The sequence below is a fragment of the Stomoxys calcitrans genome, chromosome 3, assembly GCF_963082655.1.
Source record: "Stomoxys calcitrans chromosome 3, idStoCalc2.1, whole genome shotgun sequence".
Classification (NCBI taxonomy): domain Eukaryota; kingdom Metazoa; phylum Arthropoda; class Insecta; order Diptera; family Muscidae; genus Stomoxys; species Stomoxys calcitrans.
In genome coordinates, this window is record NC_081554.1 from 192,809,752 (window position 1) to 192,831,156 (window position 21,405).

Here is a 21,405-nt window from a genome sequence, read left to right on the forward strand (position 1 = left end):
CATTGGGGCTGTTAGTGGTTGACCAACTAAGGATGTTAAGTGTTGTGATATCTACTCCATTCCCTTCTTCCTGCCTCATTTAGATAAATAGCAGCCTTGTCTGCCTATCTGAGTATTTCTCTTGGTGACTTTGCTTTGTTTTTGTTTCTGTTTCATATGGCTGCTGAGCCATATGAAATCTCGCATACAGATTGAGAGCAAGTTCATTCGCAGCCTTTCAATGGCGTCGCTGTGTCCCTTAAACAATATGCAAAGCACACAATGAGCGGCCATATCTCAATTACCATGATGAGCGTTCCGGCTAGGACTGGCAAAAAGTGTGACCTTAGTGACTACTATGACTACTTAACATTTGGGGCACATAATCGTTGGCAGGACACGAAATGCCACGCAGCAATAGCTTAGACAAATAGTATGGAGAGCCAAGACTCAATCAGATCGCGTTCAACCAGGCGAACATTGCAAACATCTGTCGTAAGGCATAGTGGAAGGTGGAAAGCCAACCGCCATACACCTACTCCATGCTATCCATTGGACTGACATGCTGTCAGTGGCTTAATAAGCGAAAGTGAAAGTTTCTTTGGAGGCTTCATTGAGGCGAAAATTTCAAAATTCCTTGAGGCCTTGTGGGCTGTGCATCATCAAAGAGGAGGGGAAGTTGTTGTTGTTTGTTTAGATGTGCGTGCGGCTTCTTTTTCTTCTCACTGCCACCATACAATTAAATTCTCCTCGGGCCTTGTTGCCGTTGACTAGGTAAGAAAATGCTTGTTAAGTGTTATGTCCTTTTTGTCTTTAATCCTGCCACCAGGACAACAATCAAAACAAAACTCAAACAAGCGTAACCTGATGCCTTTGCTACTGCATGGCACTGTCCGCCAGCCAGCCCCCCCAAACGACAATGTGATGAACAAATTTCCCTTAATAAGGCCATAAATTTTATTTGTCACTGGGCGGGTCATGTTTATAAATTACGGTTTTATAATTATTTTCATTTTGTGGCCACAAAGCAGGCCAAATGCCTTAGAGTGTCAAATGTCTAATAGCATGCTGGCGGTCAGTGGGGGGAGATGGTAGAGGGCAGGTTGGTGTAGGCGAAGGCATAAAAATTAATTTCAATTTTGATTTCATGACATTTTAATAAACATTTCCTTGACGATAGTTTTCTTTAAGGCGACACCCCTCCAATTTTCTCATGGAAATGGTCTTGAGGATGAGGGCATTGGCTTCAAAATTAAAACTGTGGCGAATTGTTATGAAGACCTGGCAAATTAAATAATTTAGCAAATGAATTTAAAGCAATCAAATGAATTGCGGAATGAGGGCTTTAATTTACGGAATGGATTTTTAAGTCCAGCCAGGTTTTATGAATACTTGGGCAACAGGAAATGATTATTGGTTTCGAAGCAAATTTTCTTAGGAGGAGAAAACGAATGTTTAGTCTTCAAAAGGCCAATGACTTAAAGTTTGCTCTAAATTCTGTTCATTTTAATTAGGGTAGAGTCACTAAGGTGTGACAACAATTTGTGAAGTTACATTCAATTGTCTAGCGATTAACATTTTAGTATCCATCTCCTTAGGGTGGGGGTGTTAAAACAATCAAGACATTGCTTTTATAACATCAGAGACCACTGACAGTTAAGTTATGTAACCGTTTCTATTGAGCCCCAATATTCAACAGAAATGTTTTCCCTCAATCAGTGTGATATAATGTGGAGCCATGATAAGGGACTTTTATGTTTTGAACGCATTCAACACCTTTCTATACCGACCACCAAGGGTTGTTAACAAAAGTCTCAGAGGAACTAGCCCGTACGTCCGTACGTTCGTTTATCCTCAAAACTGCTAAATTTCCTTTTCACCTTAAGCACCACATTTAACACCGGACTAGTCTGATGTTAACATTTATACGAATCACCGATGCACAGTGGAATAGAATCGAAAACAAGTAAAATAGTGCTAAGTGCGGCCGGGCCGAATCGTAAATACCCTCCACCATGGATTGCATTTGACGAGTTCTTTTCCCGGCAGCTCTTCTTAGGCAAACAAAGATTACAAGGAAAGATTTGCTCTGCTATTAGAGCGATATCAAGATATGGTCCGGTTTGGGCCACAATTAAATTATATGTTGGAGACCTGTGTAAAATGTCAGCCAATTCGAATAAGAATTGCGTCCTTTGGGGGCTCAAGAAGTAAAATAGAGGGATCGATTTATATGGGAGATGTATCAGGCTATAGACCGATTCAGACCATAATAAACACGTATGTTGATGGTCATAAAAGGATCCGTCGTACAAAATTTCAGGCAAATCGGATAATAATTGCGACCTGGAGAGGCTCAAGAAGTCAAGATCCCAGATCGGTTTATATGGCAACTATATCAGGTTATGAACCGATTTGAACCATATTTGGCTCAGTTGTTGAAAGTGAGAAGAATTAAATGCGCTTGCAAAATTTCAGCCAAATCGGGTAGGAATTGCGCCCTCTAGAGGCTCAAAAAGTCAAGACCCAAGATCAGTTTATATGGCAGCTATATGAGGTTACGAACCGATTTAGACCACACTTGGCACAGTTGTTGGCAATCATACCAAAATACTTCGTGCAAAATTTCATTCTAATCGGATAAGAATAGCGCCCTCTAGAGGCACAAGAAGTCAAGATTCAAGATCTGTTTATATGGCAGCTATATCAGGTTATTGACCTGTATGAACCTAATTAAGCACAGTTGTTGGAAGTCATAGCGAAACACGTCGTGCAAAATTTCATTCCAATCGGATAAGAACTGCACCCTCTAGAGGCTGAAGAAATCAAGACCCAAGATCGGTTTATATGACAACTACATCAGGTTATGGATCGATTTGACACAGTTGTTAAATATCATAACAAAATACTTCGTGCAAAATTTCAATCAAATCGGATAAGAATTGCGCCCTCTAGTGGTTCAAGAAGTCAAGATTCAAGATCGGTTTATATGGCAGCTATATCAGGTTATTGACCGATATGAACCTAATTAAGCACAGTTGTTGGAAGTCATAGCGAAACACGTCGTGCAAAATTTCATTCCAATCGGATAAGAATTGCGCACTCTAGAGGCTCAAGAAATCAAGACCCAAGATCGGTTTATATGGAAGCTATATCAAAACATGGACCGATATGGCCCATTTACAATCCCAATCCCAATCGACCTACATTAATAAGAAATATTTGTCCAAAATTTCAAGCGGCTAGCTTTACACCCTCGAAAGTTAGCGTGCTTTCGACAGACAGACGGACGAACATCGCTAGTTCGACTTAAAATGTCACGACGATCAAGAATATACTTTATGGGGTCTTAGACGCATATTTCGAAGTGTTACAAATAGAATGACGAAATTAGTATACCCCCATCCTATGGTGGGGGGTATAAAAAACAAGTAAAAGCGTATTAAATTCGGCCGGGCCTAATCTTGAGGGCCCACCACCATTGATTTTGCTAAAATATGGGAACTACATTGGGTCCTTGAGCAATTTGGACCGTACTGAGAAAAGCTGTAGAAAGTCATAACAGACAACTATGTGCAACATTTCAGCCAAATCGGACAAAAATTGAGGCTTGTAAGGATTCAAGAAGCAATATCAGGAGATCGGTACATGGCAGCTATATCAGCTTATAGACCGATTTGGACCGTACTTGGCACAGTTATTGGAAGTCATAACAGAATACCGTGTGAAAAATTTCAGCCAATTCGGACAAAACTTGCGTCAAATCCGGAGATTGATTTATATGGTAAATATATTAGATTATAGGCCGATTCGAACCATACTTAGCACAGTTGTTGGAAGTCATAACAGAACACTATGTGAAAAATTTCAGCCAAATCTGACAAAAATTGCGGTTTGTAAGCGCTCAAGATGTCAAATCGGGAGATCGGTTGATATGGGAGCTATATCAGGCTAAATTTTAAACAGTGTATCAAAATTTGAACAGTGCAATGAATCTGATTAAAATCGAACTATATATCAAATACAGCTGTCAGATCAGTATGCCTGATCCATCGGTAAGGCATTAAAGTATTTTTCACCAGAATTATATGTCAATTTAAAGTCTGGTCTTAATATTTTAATTCAATTCCTTACATGTCTATTTCAATTAAACAACCCACCCAAAGCTTAAGCTCCAAAATTAATAGCTTAATTATTTAACAAAATTAACAAGTATAGTCATAATTAAATGATGCACCTTTTAAACCGCACTCAACTATTTTGCGGTCATCTCGTTGATGTGCATGTCATTTTATCTAATGCGGTTTTTCCAAACGACTGTCTGTCTCTCTGTCAGTCCACAGTGGGAGTGTGTGTGTGTGTGTTTTGCGTGAACATTTAAATGTTTATCAATTAATAAATATCAAATTTCACACACAAAGAGATTAATTGCATACATCATTATAGAGAAAAGTGATATCGATTTAATTTTAATGACATAACAAACAAAACTTGACAAATTAATGCGAACAAACATTAAGGCACCAAACTCACACACATGTTAACTCACACCAATATATAAGCACACACATACGCCCTCTTAAAGTTCTAAACATTCATTTGCGGCACTTAAGCAAATAGAGACACTCACTGGCAAACAAACAATCACACTCACACACACACACACCCAATGGGAAATAAGAACACAAAAGTGTTTTACCGTGGTAGCAGCAGCAGCAACACCTTAAAAAACTACCGCAAATGTGGGAAAAAGTTTTGCAATTAATTTTCATAATTTAAATATAATTTAATTGCTTTCATTTGTGTACTTTAGCAACAAGCTATACTCGTATTCACACTCATACATACTGGTGTAAGCGTAATTTTCCTCCTCTGCTCCTATGTTCCTCTGTGAAACTTATGCACACCTTAAAAATCTTAATTTCATGAGATAAATACAAATATAGACATGTCGCAAAATAATCAAAAATATAAACATATATGACACATGTTCGTAAGTAGGCACCCAACATTAGGGTGGTACAAAAAATTTCCAAATAAAAAAAGAAATTTATTGAGGTTCCTTAAACATAAAAAGCAAAAAATTTTGTTTAAAATATTTGGTAAAAAAAATATTTTGCGATAAAAAGACAAATGAAGCACAATTGTCAGCCATTTCTTCATTAGTGGCAATGCCCGCCTGACTGATAGACTATCAGATCCAAAAACTTTTGACAAAAGCTTCTGACCTATCTACACTCTTCATCATAATTTTGTACATTCTTTATATATAACAAGTAAAAGCCTGGAAGAATCTTATATACCCTCCACCATGGATCGCATTTGTCGAGTTCTTTTCCCGGCATCTCTTCTTAGGCAAAAAAAGGATATAAGAAAAGATTTGCTATGCTATTAGAGCGATATCAAGATATGGTCCGGTTTGGACCACAATTAAATTATATGTTGGAGACCTGTGTAAAATGTCAGCCAATTCGAATAAGAATTGGACCCTTTGGGGGCTCAAGAAGTAAAATAGAGAGATCGATTTATATGGGACTGTATCGGGCTATAGACCGATTGAGACCATAAAAAACACGTATGTTGATGGTCATGAGAGGATCTGTCGTACAAAATTTCAGCCAAATCGGGTAGGAATTGGGCCCTCTAGAGGCCCAAGAAGTCAAGATCCCAGATCGGTTTATATGGCAGCTATATCAGGTTATGAACCGATTTAAACCATACTGGGAACATTTGTTGGATATCATATTAAAATACATTATGCAAAAATTTATTCAAATCGGATAATAATTGCGACCTCTAAAGGCTCAAAAAGTCAAAACCTGAGATCGGTTTATATGACAGCTATATCAGGTTATAAACCGTTATGAACCATACTTGGCACAGTTATTGGATATCATGACAAAACACGCCGCTCTTTAGAGGCTCAAGAAGTCAAGACGCAATATCGGTTTATATAGCAGCTATATCTGATTATGGGCCGATGTGTTGTTGGAAGTGACACAAAACGCTGTGTGCAAAATTTCAGTCAAATCGGATAATAATTCCGCCTTCTAAAAGCTCAAGAAGTCAAGACCCAAGATCTGTTTATATGGCTGTCCGTCCATCTGTCTGCCGAAAGCACGCTAACTTTCAAAGGAGTAAAGCTAGCCGCTTGAAATTTTGTACAAATACTTTTTATTGGTGTAGGTTGATTGGGATTGTAAATGGGCCAAATCGGTCCATGTTTTGATATAGGAGCCATATAAACCGATCTTGGGTCTTGACTTCTTCAGCCTCTAGAGGGCGCAATCCTCGTCCGATTTGACTAAAATTTTGCACGTGGTGTTTCGGTATCACTTCCAATAACTGGACTAAGTATGGTTCAAATCGGTCCATGTTTTGATATAGCTGCTATATAAACCGATCTTTGGTCTTGACTTTTTGAGCGCCTAGAGGGCGCAATTCTTATCCGATTTGACTGAGTTTTGCACGTATTGTTTTGGTGTCACTTCCAACAACTGTGCTTCGTATGATTCAAATTGGTTCATAATCTGGTATAGCTGTCATATAAACCGATCTTGACTTCTAGAGGGCGCAATTCTCATCCGATTTGGCTGAAATTTTGCTATCGGTTGACAAATGACCCCATTATTGAAGTTAGAAGAACATATATATGGGAGCTATATATAACCGATTTCCGCAAAACTCTTTGCATATTGTGGTAGTCATAGCTATATCTAAATCTGAACCGGTTTCTATGAAATCCATCATTAATATTTCGAAAGAATCAGTTAACAAATGACCCCATTATTGCAATATTTTTAAAAATCGGACGAACATATATATTGAAGCTATACCTAAATCTGAACCGATTTGGACGAAACTTCTTAGAGATTGTGGTAGTTGTCGAAAAAAGCGTTATGCGAAATTTTGGCAAGATTGGTCAATTAAAGTACTTGCAGAGGCTCTGGAAGTAAAAATCGGGGTATATCCAAATCTGTACCCATTTCTATGAAATTCAACCGTAGTATTGAAAATCATAAAAAATCCTTTCTTCTAAATTTCGAGAGAATCGGTTAACAAATGACCATATTATTGCAATAATAGTCCAAATCGGACGAACATATAAATGGGAACTATATACAAATTTGAACCGATTTCTTGCAATTTCATTAAGCTTCGGCTCTTGGCTATAAAAAATGACAGTGCCAAATTGGAAGATGATTGGATGAAAATTGCGACCTGTACTTTGTTCACAAATTAACATGGACAGACAGAGAGACGGACAGACAGACAGACAGACAGACAGACAGACATTGCTAAATCGAATCAGAAAGTGATTCTCGGTCGATCTGTATACTTATCAATGGGTCTATCTCTCTTCCTTCTGGGTGTTACAAACAAAATGCACTAATTTATAATACCCTGTACCAAAGCAGTGATGTAGGGTGTAAAAATTTTTTAAATTTCTTAAATATCCTGCACAACAAATATTTTTGAAACATGAATGATGATACATTTTTCATGAAATTCAATCAAGTAAATCTTGTCTTATATTCAATTTCGAAGAATTTTTCCCTATTTTCTAAAAACATTTGTTTTAATTCCCCTTTTTTGTGATATATTATCTCCCATGATTTCCACAATGTTTAATTTGTATCACCCTAATATTCATATATGAATATTTGCATATACCCATATACCTTAAGACAACAACTTATTTAATAACATGAGACGATAAATGAAAAACATCTGTAGATTCACCCATATACACTGACATACAGATGAAGATAAGATATGATGATGACGATGACATACTCTTGTCGTAGACTATGTATGATGTGGAGAAGTCATCAACGAAACTCTTTCCTTGTATTTATTGAAATAACAAACAAAACTCACTCACACACACATACACACACACTGGAACATTGAAGGAAATGTTAAACATTTGCATACACAAACACAATGACAACTGACAATGTTAGATTCCATATACCCACTCTCATTTGTAATAACAAACAATACACACACACACACAAAAGCAAAAACAAGGGAATGACAAAGTACCAACACAAATAAATGAGAATGGGTGTATGGTTCAAGAAGTGTCTATGAGGAAACGGATGTGTTTAAGCTGAAGTAGCCGGAAAAGCAGAAAAGAAGGCTTGACAATCAGACACACAGAATTTCTCTGCACTTACCTACACACACATGGGCTTGCATTTAACGTCTGGCAACCATGGCATAACTCATTGAAAGGCAAAACAACACCAAAGTTTGTTGCTAATCTAGCAAAGTTTATTTAATAAAAACCTTATAATAAAACCAAAACATTTCTTAAAAGTATGCTGAAAGTATGAACTAACAAGTAGGCACTCCATTCATTTGAACGCATATGCATGACTATATGTATGAATATATGCGGCAAGAGCAAAGAAATGAGAAGGAAAAAATCTTTGTGAAAAAAAAACTTTCATATGAAGCCAGATAAGTATGAGGACTAAAAGAAAAAAGTCCAAAACTATAAGAAAGCATAACATTAGCAACATTGAAATTAATTGCACTCTGCACCAAAAGAAAAGCAAAAAAATGGATGTCAGACGACAACTCGAAGAAATTCCAAAGAAAACTCTCTCATACATACCATGAACCATGCACCACCATCATAATCATTAATTTCTTCATTTGCAAAAATTGAATATTAAACACAGTGGGGTTGTGGCACTTTAGAAGGATAATAAACATACACAGAAAAAAATTAAAAATCCGTTTCAATCACGAATTTAATTCATACAATTAAATTCTTAGGAAGAGGTTTCCGATCGGAAACCTGAGATGAACCTTGAAGTCGAGTGCGAGGCACTGCTGCAAACGCCACAATCTTGGATTGACGGAGCCCTAGTATTGCCATCTGGAAGATCATGTTACCCGAATGGATCAAACCTAGAGGCCAGAGTGGGCCTGGTGGTTTACATTGAGAACCCAGGGACTGAGATCTGTTTTAGACTGCCTGACCATAATACGGTCCTGCAGGCGGAGATCCGGGCGATCACGGTATGCGTGAGGTGGTGTGGTGCTGACGAGAGGACATCGAGTGTGAACATCTTTAACGACAGTAAAATTTCCATAAGGGCAATAACAACCAGGACGGTAAGGTCACGAACACCTGTCTTGCAGTGAAAGAAGAATGTTAAGGCCTTCTCTGAGGATGGCAAAATCCACATCGATTGGGTGCCGGGCCATAACAGAGTAAGGGGAAATGAATGGGCAGACGATTTGGGGTCAATAAACTTGGTTAACCCGAAGCCTTTCGGGTCAACGTAGTCCGAGTTAAGGAAGACCCGAACAAAGATGATCGAGAGACCAGTTTATATGCGAGACTGAGTTACATCAGGTTATGGACTGATTTGGACCGAATTTGGCACACTTTTTGGAAGTCGTAACAGAACACAGCATGCAAAGTTTCAGTCAAATCGGATAAAAATTGCAGCTTCTAAGGGCTCAAGAAGTCAAATCGGGAGATCGGTTTATATAAGAGCTATATCAGGTTATTCCAGCCAAATCGAACAAAAATTTCGGCTTCCAGGGGCTAAAGTTAAATCGGGAGATCGGTTCATATGGGAGCTATAACAATTATGGACCGATTTGAACCTTACTTAGCAAAGATATTGGAAGTCATAGCAAAACACTGCATATAAAATTTCAGCCAAACCGTACAAAAATTGCGCCTAGTAAGGGCTCATGAAGTCAAATAAGGAAATTGGTTTTTACGGGTGCTATATCTAAATCTAAACGGAAACGACCCATTGGCAATCCCCAACTACCTACATCAATATTAAGTCTCAGTACAAAATTTCAAGCGGCTGGTTTTATGGGTTCGATCGCTATCTTCAATTCTACCGACGGACGGACGGACTAGATGTAATGAAGAATATATTGGGTTGCCCAAAAAGTAATTGCGGATTTTTCATATAGTCGGCTTTGACAAATTTTTTCACAGCTTGTGACTCTGTAATTGCATTCTTTCTTCTGTCAGTTATCAGCTGTTACTTTTAGCTTGCTTTAGAAAAAAGTGTAAAAAAAGTATATTTGGTTTAAGTTCATTCTAAGTTTTATTAAAAATGCATTTACTTTCTTTTAAAAAATCCGCAATTACTTTTTGGGCAACCCAATATATTCTTTATGGGGTCCAAGACAAATATTTCGAGGAGTTACAAACGGAATCACGCAGCCATGTTCGTCTGTCCGTCTCTCGAAAGCACGCTAACTTTCGAAGGAGTTAAGCTAGTCACTTGAAATTTTTCACAAATACTTCTTATCAGTCTAGGTCAGCTAAGATTGTAAATGGGCTATATCGGTCCATGTTTTGATGCAGCTGTCATATAAACCGATCTTGGATCTTGACTTTTTGTGCCACTAGAGGGCGCAATTCTCATTCTTGTTGGCAGCAAATTTGCATAAGTTGTTTTGTTGTGACTTCGAACAACTGTGCTTAGCTGTCATATAAACCGGTCTGGGATCTCGACTTATGGGCCAATAGAGGCCACAATTCTGCCCGATTTCGTTGAAATTTTTCATGAGGTATTTTGTTATGAATTTCGACAACTGTGCCAAGTATGGTTCAAATCGTTCCATAATCTGATCTATCTTGGATCATGGCTTCTGAGCCACTAGAGGGCGCATTTCTCATCCGATTTGGCTGAAATTTTGCATAAGGTGTTATGCTTTGACTTTCAACTACTGTGCTTAGTATGGTCCTAATCGGTTAATAGCCTGATGTAGCTGTCATCTAAACCGATCTGGGATCTTGACATCTTAGCCCTCTAGAGGGCGCAATTTTAATCCGATTTGGCTGAAATTTTGTACAACGACTTCTTCTATGACCTTCAACAAACGTGTTCAATATGGTCTGAATCGTTCTATAGCCTCATACAGCTCCCATATAAACTGGTCTCTCGATTATACTCCTTGAGCCCCTTCAAGGCGCAATTTTTATCCGAATGATCTGAAATATTACCCAACGGCTTCTACTATGGTTTTCAACTTTCGATTCATTTATGGTCCGAATCGGGCTATAACTTGATATATCTCCAATAGCATAACAATTCTTATCTATTATTCTTTGTTTGCATACCACGCAAAGAACTCGACAAAAGCGATCCATGGTGGAGGGTATATAAGATTCGACTCGGCCGAACTTATGACTCTCTTACTCGTTATACCCTACACCACTTCTGTGGTACAGGGTAATATAACTTAGTGAGTTTGTTTGTAACACCCAGCGGGAAGAGAGATAGTATATCAATCGATTCAGAATCACTTTCTGATTCGAGTAAGCTATGCCCGTCTGTCGGTCTGTCCATGTTAATTTATGCACTCACTTCTGGTCTAAGTTTTCATCTGATCGTCTTCAAATTTGGTAAAGGCATGTATCTTGAGTTGAAGTCCATTAAATTGGAAAAAATCGGTTCAGATTTAGACATAGCTCCCATATCCGTCCGTTTTTGAGAATTATTGCGATTAGGACCTCATTTGTTACCCGATTCTCTCGAAATTCAACATGAACGATTTTCTTATGACTCTCGACATTACTGGTGATATTCATATAAATCGGTCTGGACTTAGTTGTAGCTGCCATATATATCACCCTTGACGACTACCACAATATCTAAGAAGCTTGCTCGAAAACGGTTCAGATTTAGATATAGCTTTCATATATATGTTCGACAGATTTGCTCTAATATTGCAATAAAGTGCTCATTGGTTAACCGATTCTCTCAAAAGAGTCAATTTCTTATGACTTACTTGTGAATTTCATATAAATCGGTTAAAATTTATATATAAATGTCATATATGTATTTCGCCCGATTTTCACTTTTGGGGTCACTGTAAGAGCATTTATTGACCAATATAGCCAAGACTATGCACAACTCTTTCCTCGATGACTTCCAGAGTGTCCATTAGGATTGGTCGAAATCGGTTGAGATTTAAATATAGCTCCCATGAAATGATCGTCCGATTTTGAGAAATATTGCAATAGAGTGCTCCTTTTTTAATCGATTCTCTCGAAATTTGGCGGAAAGAACTTTCTTCTGGCTCCTAATATTGCTGGTGAATTTCATAGAAATCGATTGAGATTTAGATATAGCTTTCATATATGCATATCGCCCGAATTGCACTTCTAAGCCTACTTCAAGCGCATTTATTGAGCAATTTTACCAAAATTGTGCACAACGTTTTCCTCGATGACTACCACAATATCTAAGAAATTTGGTCAAAATCCATTATGATGTAGCTCCCATATCGTTTGGGAATATATTTGCTTTGCTCGAAATTTTTTTTATTTTTTGGCTCTACCAACCCACTGTCCTTATATACACTCAACGAATCATCATTTCCATGTACACAGATGCAGCAGAGAAAACTCATTAAAGAAAGAACTCGCAACTTCAAACAGTACGCATACCAGCATCGCACACACCCATTTGGTTTGGTCGCCATTCGCTAGAAAAAGCAAATCACCAACGCATTGTTCCCACAGCGAATGTGGTAGGCTTTGTTGTGCTGGCTGGTGAGTGCAAGGAATAATACTCCAAACATAGTAGCAGTTGCAACAGTTAGCTTTTTTTTTTTTTGCTAAGTAATACATGCGTATGCTGACATGATGGGCTTGCAGAGAAATTATAGTCTAAATTGAAGTTTAATAAAAAAAGAGTGCATGGCAGGCAGCCGGAAACTGCAAACATATTGCCTCTTGTATGCTTTAGTAGTTATGAGGCTTTGGCTGCTAGGGATTCTCAAGGATACCATGCGTGCCATTTGTCATGCAATTTTTACTCCAAGAACAGACGCACACTCCAACACTTCCCGAAACATAGAAGAAATAATGTTGGCAACATGTGACTTCTAGAAAGACACATCACATTCACATACATAGCTCTACATTGTATTTGTAACCAATACCAACAGCAACAAGCTTGCCCTTGTATACTTCCTCAAACTTCACTTCACAGTTGTGTGTCGTTTTGTCGAAATACGTCTCCAGCAGCCGGCAATCTGCAGACAATGTAATAACATTTAGCAATAAAACATATGAAAATTTAATTAACTTTATAATCATTTTATCCAAATTGGAAACTGAATATTATACACAGACTTACTACATCAAATGGAAGTTATTATTCATACACTGAGTGATTGTGGGTTACAACGGACTTGGTATACATAAAGGACAGCTTTGATTTAATTAAATATGTTGTTACCGTAAAGGTACTGTTACGTTTCAGTTCATTATAGAAAAGATGAAAAGGATTAAAAAAGAACAAAGAAAATTGTAGGATCATCCTCCTTATGGTTCTACGGATGATAAATTTCTATATAAAAGAACTTTAAGTTTTCTTGAGTAAAACTGCCCCCAGTAATTTAAACTTGCCCACGAATATTCAAACAAATTTCCCATATATTAATGAGTGCTGTCCAATTCATGTATAACTCTATTATACGGGGCCTCCTTTTTATAGCCGAGTCCGAACGGCTACCGCAGTGCGATACCTCTTTGTGGTGAAGTCTTTGCACGGCTGCCACACCAAATGGTACCTCACAAATATCGCCAGCACTAGCAGGGGATAACCACCGCTGAAAATTTATTCTGCTGTTCTCGCCAGGAGTCAAACCCAGGTGTTTAGCATCATAGGTAGACATGCTAACCTCTGCGCCACGGTGTTCTCAGTGCAATCGATAACAAGTGAAAGGGTGCTAAGTTCGGCCGGGCCGAATCTTATATACCCTCCACCGTGGTCGCAGTATCTGTTTTTAGGCAAACAAAGTATAATGAATAACGACGCAGGAGCAGCTATATCAAGTTATGGTCCGATTCGGGACTCAAGAAGCGAAATCGGGAGATCGGTTTATATGGGAGCTATATCAAGCTATAGATCGATTCTGATTATATTGCACACGTATGTTGAAGGCCATGGGAGGAGCTAGCCATGTCCGTCCGTATGTCCGTCCGTCCGTCCGTCTGTCCGTCTGTCCGTCCGTCCGTTTGTCTGTCGAAGGCTCCATAACTTTTGAAGAAGTAGAGCTAGCCACTTGAAATTTTACACAAATACTTTTTTTAGTGTAGGTCGGTTGGGATTGTAAATGGGCCAAATCGGTCCATGTTTTGATATAGCTGCCATAGAAACCGATCTTGGGTTTTGATTTCTTGAGCCTCTAGAGGGGGCAATTTTTTATCCGATTTGACTGAAATTTTGCACGTAGTGTTTTGGTATCACTTCCTGATATATATGCCATATAAATCGATCTGGGATCTTGACTTCTTGAGCCTCTAGAGGGCGCAATTCTCATCCGATTTAGCAGAAATTTTGTACAACGGCTTCTCTCATGACCTTCAACATACGTGTCTAATATGGTCTGAATCGATCAATAGCTTGATACAGCTCCCATATAAACCAATCTCCCGATTTTGCTTCTTGAGCCCCTACAAGGCGCCATTCTTATCCGAATAATCTGAAATATTACACAATGACTTCTACAATGTTCAGCATTCAGTTATGGGCCGAATTTGACCATAACTTAATATAGCTCTAATAGCATAACAGTTCTTATTCTGTATTCTTTGTTTGCCTAAATAGAGATACCGCGCATAGAACTCGACAAATGTGATCCAACGTGAAGGGTATATAAGATTCGGCCCGGCCAAACTTAGTACGCTCTTACTTGTTTTATCTTCCTTATAGATATATTGTTGTTTTTATAAGTTGACTTGCAAAGAGTGCCTTTCAACAACAAATTTTTACTTTGGGATTTTTTTTGGAATTTCAAAATAAATTGTTGCAGGAAGATTAACAAATTTCGTCGTCGTTTTTTGACAAAAGTTGTTGTTTTTCAAAACTAATGTTTTTTGTGTGTATTCGTTAAGAGTGCAAAATAAAACCGGGCGACCAAATAACCTAGGGCCTTGAAATTTTGCACATGGACTCGACAACTCAGCTCTAACTATTTCAAACTTCGAAAAAATATATCTGCCTGTTCTCGCACGGCATATTTTTTACTAGATTTTACGATTTTCTCCCACTGTGCGTAGTAAAATTCTAAGGCGATTTAAGCCTTCCAAATTTGAGATTTTGAGCCGAAATTTGGCACAGATACGTTTTTCTTGAACGGACCAAATCGGACCAAATTTCTATATAACTGTCATATAGACAAATCTGCTGATTAAGGGTATATAGCCCAAAAAAGCTTTATTTATTACCCGATTTAGCTGAACAGTGAGTTGTTTTAAGTCTCCCGACATCCGACTCAAACTTGGTTCAGATCAGATTATATCTATATATAGCTGCCATATAGACCGATGTGCCGATAAAAGGTCTAATGCCCATAAATGCTGCATTTGTTACCCGATTTCGTTGGAATTTGACCCAGTAACTTGTATTAAGCCTCCCGTCATCTGACCAACATATGGTCTAGATCTGACAATATTTACACATAGCTGCCATATAGACCGATCTTCCATAAAAAGTGGATTTGTTTCCCGATTTCGCTGAAGCTGTGACTTGTATAAGAGTTTTCGGGACCTGAATTAAATATGATCCAGACCAGCCCCCATTTGCATATTACTATGGACATGGTAGTGGAGTTGTTCTAAAAGAGGATGGTTAATTTATCTGTGGTGGTGGGTATCGGAAGTGGGAGGCCACCGCAGCGCAGAGGTTAGAATGTCCGCCTATGACGCTGAACGCCTGCGTTCGAATCCTGACGAGACCATCAGAAATAAATTTCAGCGGTGGCTTTTCCCTCCTAATGCTGGCAACATTTGTAAGGTAATATGCCATTAAAAACTTTTCTCCAAAGAGGTGTCGCACTGCGGCACGCCGTTCGTACTCGGCTATAAAAAGGAGGCAACTTATCATTGAGCTTAAACTTGAATCGGGCTGCTCTCATTGATAGTTGAGAAGTTTGCCCCTGTTTCTTAGTGGAATGTTCATGGGCAATTTGCAATTTTTTGTGGGTATCCAAAGTTCGGCATGACCTATTTTTTACTTGTTTCATATAAAACCAATTTAAGACATAAGGGTGGGCATTTCAAGATTGGCTTAGAATGTCATGTCGATAAAGAGCACACAAATTTAACAAGGTGTTACAAATAGAATGAGGTATTGCCAATAAAACGAGGTAAGCGGGTACAAAAATTTTCCTACCATGTATTTTATATGAAGAAACTTTATTTTTGTCTTTTCAGCCTACATTGCCTTATACATTTTGACAATTTCCCATTCATTTTGATAACCTATGCTAAAACTATGGATCTAATATCTGACAAATATCTTTTAATTAAAAAAAATCTGTACTACAGCATTTTTCCATCGCAAAAAACAACAGTTTTTTTCTAGTTATTTGTCTTCCTTTTTATCCCTCCCCCCCAAAAAACAACCAAAACTGCCAGACAAACAGACAGAGTAACTTCCCGTACAGATAATGCAAATATTTTGAAAATGTATGAAAATTCAAACAAACAAAAGGCAGAAAAGTTTTACTTCAACCAAAAGCAAAGTAATTTTCTCACATTCTGCAACAGCAATAAGAAAAGAGAATAAAAACAAAAGGACAAAACGAAGACATAAAAGTTACCAAAACTAACATTTGTTACTCCTCAAACAAAAAAAAAAACGGAAGGAGTTTCACACTTATAAACCTATACTCTCTCGTTCTTCTCCCCAATAAGGATCAAACTTTCCATAACTAATTCGTTACTTAAGTGAAGACATAACGACCAACATATGCACGTACAATGTATGAGCATATTTTTCCAAAGGATTTGTGGCTATGAACTTTATTGAATTCCAAACACCCAAATGTCCCAAAACTATTGTTACCAAGAGTTATAAAAATGCCAATGGTGTTAGTATTTCTGTTGCAGTTGAAAGTAGTGTTATATGAATTAAAGTAATAAGTCACCAAGGATTTTCCAAACCCCTTAAAAGGTAGCAAGTCTTTTCCAATTATGATTGCAAATAGTTTTGGGGAGAAAAAATCGCAGGAGAGGGTAACCATCACTGAAAATTTTGTCTTGTGTTCTAGACGAGATATCACCTAGTAACACCTAAAAATATGCTCTATTTTCTTGAAGTTAATTTCTCAATGAAAATTAATTGTGAACAAGGTTTGTCTGTTTTGCGCTCTTTTATTTTGTTTTTTTTTTCATGATTTTTCGAACATTTTTTAGCTACAGATCATATTCAATGCTTTCTATTGAAAGAATAGCATAGCAAAGAAATTATAAAGTTCAGAATGTGAGTGTTGTTATTCAAAAAAACCTTGACTGGCTAGTGTATCATAATTTCCATATAACTTCGGTATCACCTTTGTCAAATTAATTAAAGTGTCCTATATACCCAAAGACTACTGAGGTCCTTTATACTATTTCTATTTTCAATTATTACATGAATAACGCCGTAAAACATGATTTTTTCAGATTCTTTACAAAATTAAAATTTCGAATTTCACTAAGCAACGCCTGAAAATATGCTGTAATTTCTTGAGTCCAATTTCTCAATGAAAATCAAATATGGACAATGATATCAGAAATTCCGTTTTTATACCCACCACCGAAGGATGGGGGTATATATATATTGTCATTCCGTTTGCAACACATCGCAATATTCATTTCCGACGAAAAAATTACATATATTCTTGATCGTCGTAAAAATCTAATCCGTCCGTACATCTGTTCTCCTGATTATATGCATTTTTTTAACAATTTTTCTATAAAAACCTAAAAGTATGCTTCATTTTCTTGAAGCTTAATTTCTTTGAAAATTAAATATGAACGAGATTCTTTGTGGAATTTTGAGTTTTTTTGTCCTTTGTTAATTTCTTGAACCATTTTTTCCGCGAAATTCAACTATGGACTAGACCCTTTATAAAATATGAATTTCGAATTTTATGTAGAAACTCCTGAAAATATGCTTAAAGCTAATTTTCTACAAACGTAAATTAAAGACCAGATCATTTATGAAATCCTGAAAATATGCTCTAAGTTCTAAAAGCTGATTTTCCTTGAAAATCAACAGCCGAGACCAGTAAATTTTGTTAAACCTAAACAAATGAATGAGTGTCACTGACTCATTCACTCAAATGGCGACCACTATGTTTAAAATGTAATTTCGCATAGCCTTTAAAGCTGGCTTCTCATAAGCCCATAAAACTCAAAATTTTCAAATAAAATCGCAATATCATATGGAAACCCTAAATTTGTAGTATACTTTTCGGGGTTCCATATGATATTGCCATACATACATTCACATAAATGAACATGTACCCACTTTAAACAGTTCAGAGAAAAATATGAAAAGGCAATTTTATCCGAAATGTTTTGTCCAAAATAAACAAAGCATTTTTGGGAATTCATGCACTTTCTATGTTTGGCGTAAACCTGCATTTCTATGGAAATGCATTTTGAGGATTTTCTTTCACAGCTATTTTTTGGGTTATTTACCCCAAGAGGTTGATCTATTCGTAGAGGAACTGCTATAAATTGAAATTTTTTGGGCATAGAATCGCTTTCTGATTCAATTTAGCCATGTCCGTCTTCCTGTCTGTCCTTCCATCTATACATGGTGATTTGCGTACCAAGTACAGATCGCATTTTCCATTCTAAGGAACTGTACCCTGCACCACTACCATAGAAATGATGTAGTGTAAGGATCGACTCGAAAACTCTTGCTAATTTGATTTTGGAATGTCTGTCTGTCCGTGTTTTCTTGCCATACTGCTTGTCCATCCGCCCGTTTATTGCTAATCAATGTGCAGGTCGAATTTGTTATCCAATCACCAAGAAATTTACTAATTATATATATCGCCCGATTTACTTTTGAAAGGTCCTAGTAAATAAAATTTTGCAAAGATTTGGACGAAATTTCATACGCATTTTTTTACGCGTCTATCGAAGTATAAAACAAGTATAAGAGTGCTAAGTTCGGACAGGCCGACCCAACATGGATCGCATTTGTCGAGTTCTTCTCTCGGTATCTCTTTTTAGGCAAATTAAGGATAAAAGAAAAGAAATGCTACTGGAGATGTAACAAGTTATGGCTCAGGAAGTTAAGACCCCAGATCGGGTTATATGACAGCAATATCAGCTCACAGACCGATTTTAACCATACTCAACTCAGTTGTTGGAAGTCATAACAAAACACATCATTCAAATTTTCAGCCAAATCGAATAGGAATTACGCCTCTAGTTGCTCATGAAGTCAAGATTCAAGATCGGTTTATGTGGCAGTTATATCAGGTTATAGATTGATTCAGACCATACTTGGCACAGTTTTTAAAGTCATAGAGAAATACGTCCGTGCAAAATTTCAGCCAAATCGGACAGAAAATGCTCCCTGTCAAAGCTTTCAAGATTTCAAGATCTGCCATCAGTTTATACGGCAGCTATATCAAAACATGGACCTAAGGGGCCCATTTACAATCTAAACAACGCTGATAAGAAGAATTTGTGCAAATTTTCAAGTTGCTGGCTTTACCCCTTCGAAAGTTAGCGTGCTTTCGACAGACAGACGGACGGACATGGCTAGGTCGTCTTGGAATGTTATGATGATCAAGAATATTCACCCTTTATATGGTCTTATACGAATTTTTCGACTATTACAAACAGAATGACGAAATTAGTATACCCTCAACCTATGGTGGAAGGTATACAAATCGGTTCAGATTTAATTATTGCGTTCATATAATGATGACCCAATTCATTCTTATAACATAGGTATGAGGTGTTACATAGTCGACATTTCCCGATTTTTGCCCTACCTTACTTGTTCACTTATTAATCCTTTAACCACTAATCCATAAAATCGCAAATCCGAGACATAAAATCACAAAAATGACGAATGCATTTAGCGGTCTCTAAATCGATTTCTTTCGAGTAAACTACGAATCAACGACAAAAACAAATTACTGGTCTAGGCAGCAAATATTGACAAAATCATTTAGGAAATTTTGAATTTTATTTCCTTTATTAACGCCTAAAAATATGCTTTATTATTTTTTGCAGCAAATAAAACCCTAAAAGTATACACCAGAAACTAAAGTGAAGAATAAATTAAAAACTATTAAAACGCCTTAATTTCAAATAACCAACAAGTGAAACCCACAGCAGAGATAATAATGAAGAGCAGTACCATATAACCTTTGCATGGTTAGCATATGGGTTAAAATAATGTTGTTGCAGCATTGCAACATTCATGGTAGCATAGGCTTATTTAAAATTGGCCAAAACACAAGTGTACAAGCATTGCGTCAACAAGAAGAACGAAAACAAGCACAACAACAAAAACAGAAAGAGCAATATCAGCAAATCCAACAACAATATCAACTGTGCCCACATCAAAACAACAACAAAGAACGAGTAGAGGAAGGCGCATCAGAACGCCGACAGTATCTGCATCGGCAAACAGTGTTGAGTTGATGGGCCCCTGGTATATAATTGGGGCCCTCCTACTGCTGTCGGCAAGAGCGGGGGACTCCACAAATAAAATCATAATCCCACAACAAATTGGAGGCAGCAGCAGCAACATTTTGCATTCTGGAAATGTCGCCAACGGTGGCAACGGCATGCATCATCATATACCAAAAACCTCCATTGCCGCCAATGCGGCCAACAAAGGCACAGTGCTCAGTGGCAATGGGGTTATCGTAGCGGGCGGCTCAATTGGCCCATCATCGTCGCTTAACAGTAAGTACCCTCACTGAATTGTGTTTTTTTTTTTTCTTTATTTTTGTGAATTGCCTGCCCTGCTTTCTTTGCTTTCTCTACAACTCAAGCGTTTATTAAGTGTGGGTGTTGGTGGGTAGGTCCTTTTTCAATTTTGCCCCAGCACATGATAAATGTTAACATATGTATATTTATTCGAGAGACATCAAGAGACAACAGCCGGCATCAATAGAGAGAGACATGATACTCTACAACAAACGTGTCCAATTTTGACCATTATTTGTGGTGCAATGGCTAGTGAGTGGCATTTATGCAAATTTTGATATTCTATGGCATATGCGGCAGTATGAGAGTTCACAAAGCGATGCCAGTGAGTGGCGACAAAAACGCAAAAATTCTATGAAACCATTTGGAAGCCACAATCAAACCGAAATCTATATGAACAGTGGTTGAAAGTTCTTGGCAGCGATATTCGCCAAGAAAAGTTGTGAAATATAATTACAAAGACTGAAAATGATGCAAATATGTTAGGAAAGAAAAAGAGATTGAGGGAAATTTGAATTTTGGAAAGGACCCGTCAAAAACTCATTGAGAAAGTCGATACTACTTCTTAAAATTGGATTTCGAATGTAATGTAAAATTCTAACGCCTGAAAATATGCTTAGTTTTTTTCCAGCAAATAGTTATCTTTATTTGCCGCCCTCATATACCACTGTCAACCGTAG

At 37.5% G+C, this 21,405-nt stretch overlaps 1 protein-coding gene across 1 annotated transcript in view; it reads left to right on the forward strand.

Annotated features, from left to right (window-relative positions):
- Positions 1-21,405, forward strand: part of LOC106081113 (uncharacterized) — a 285,863-nt gene that overhangs the window by 56,031 nt on the left and 208,427 nt on the right. The window contains exons 5-6 of the mRNA XM_059365759.1: positions 12,396-12,532; positions 20,231-20,701. Coding sequence (XP_059221742.1) covers positions 12,396-12,532; positions 20,231-20,701 — 608 coding nt within the window. The remainder of the gene's footprint in view (positions 1-12,395; positions 12,533-20,230; positions 20,702-21,405) is intronic.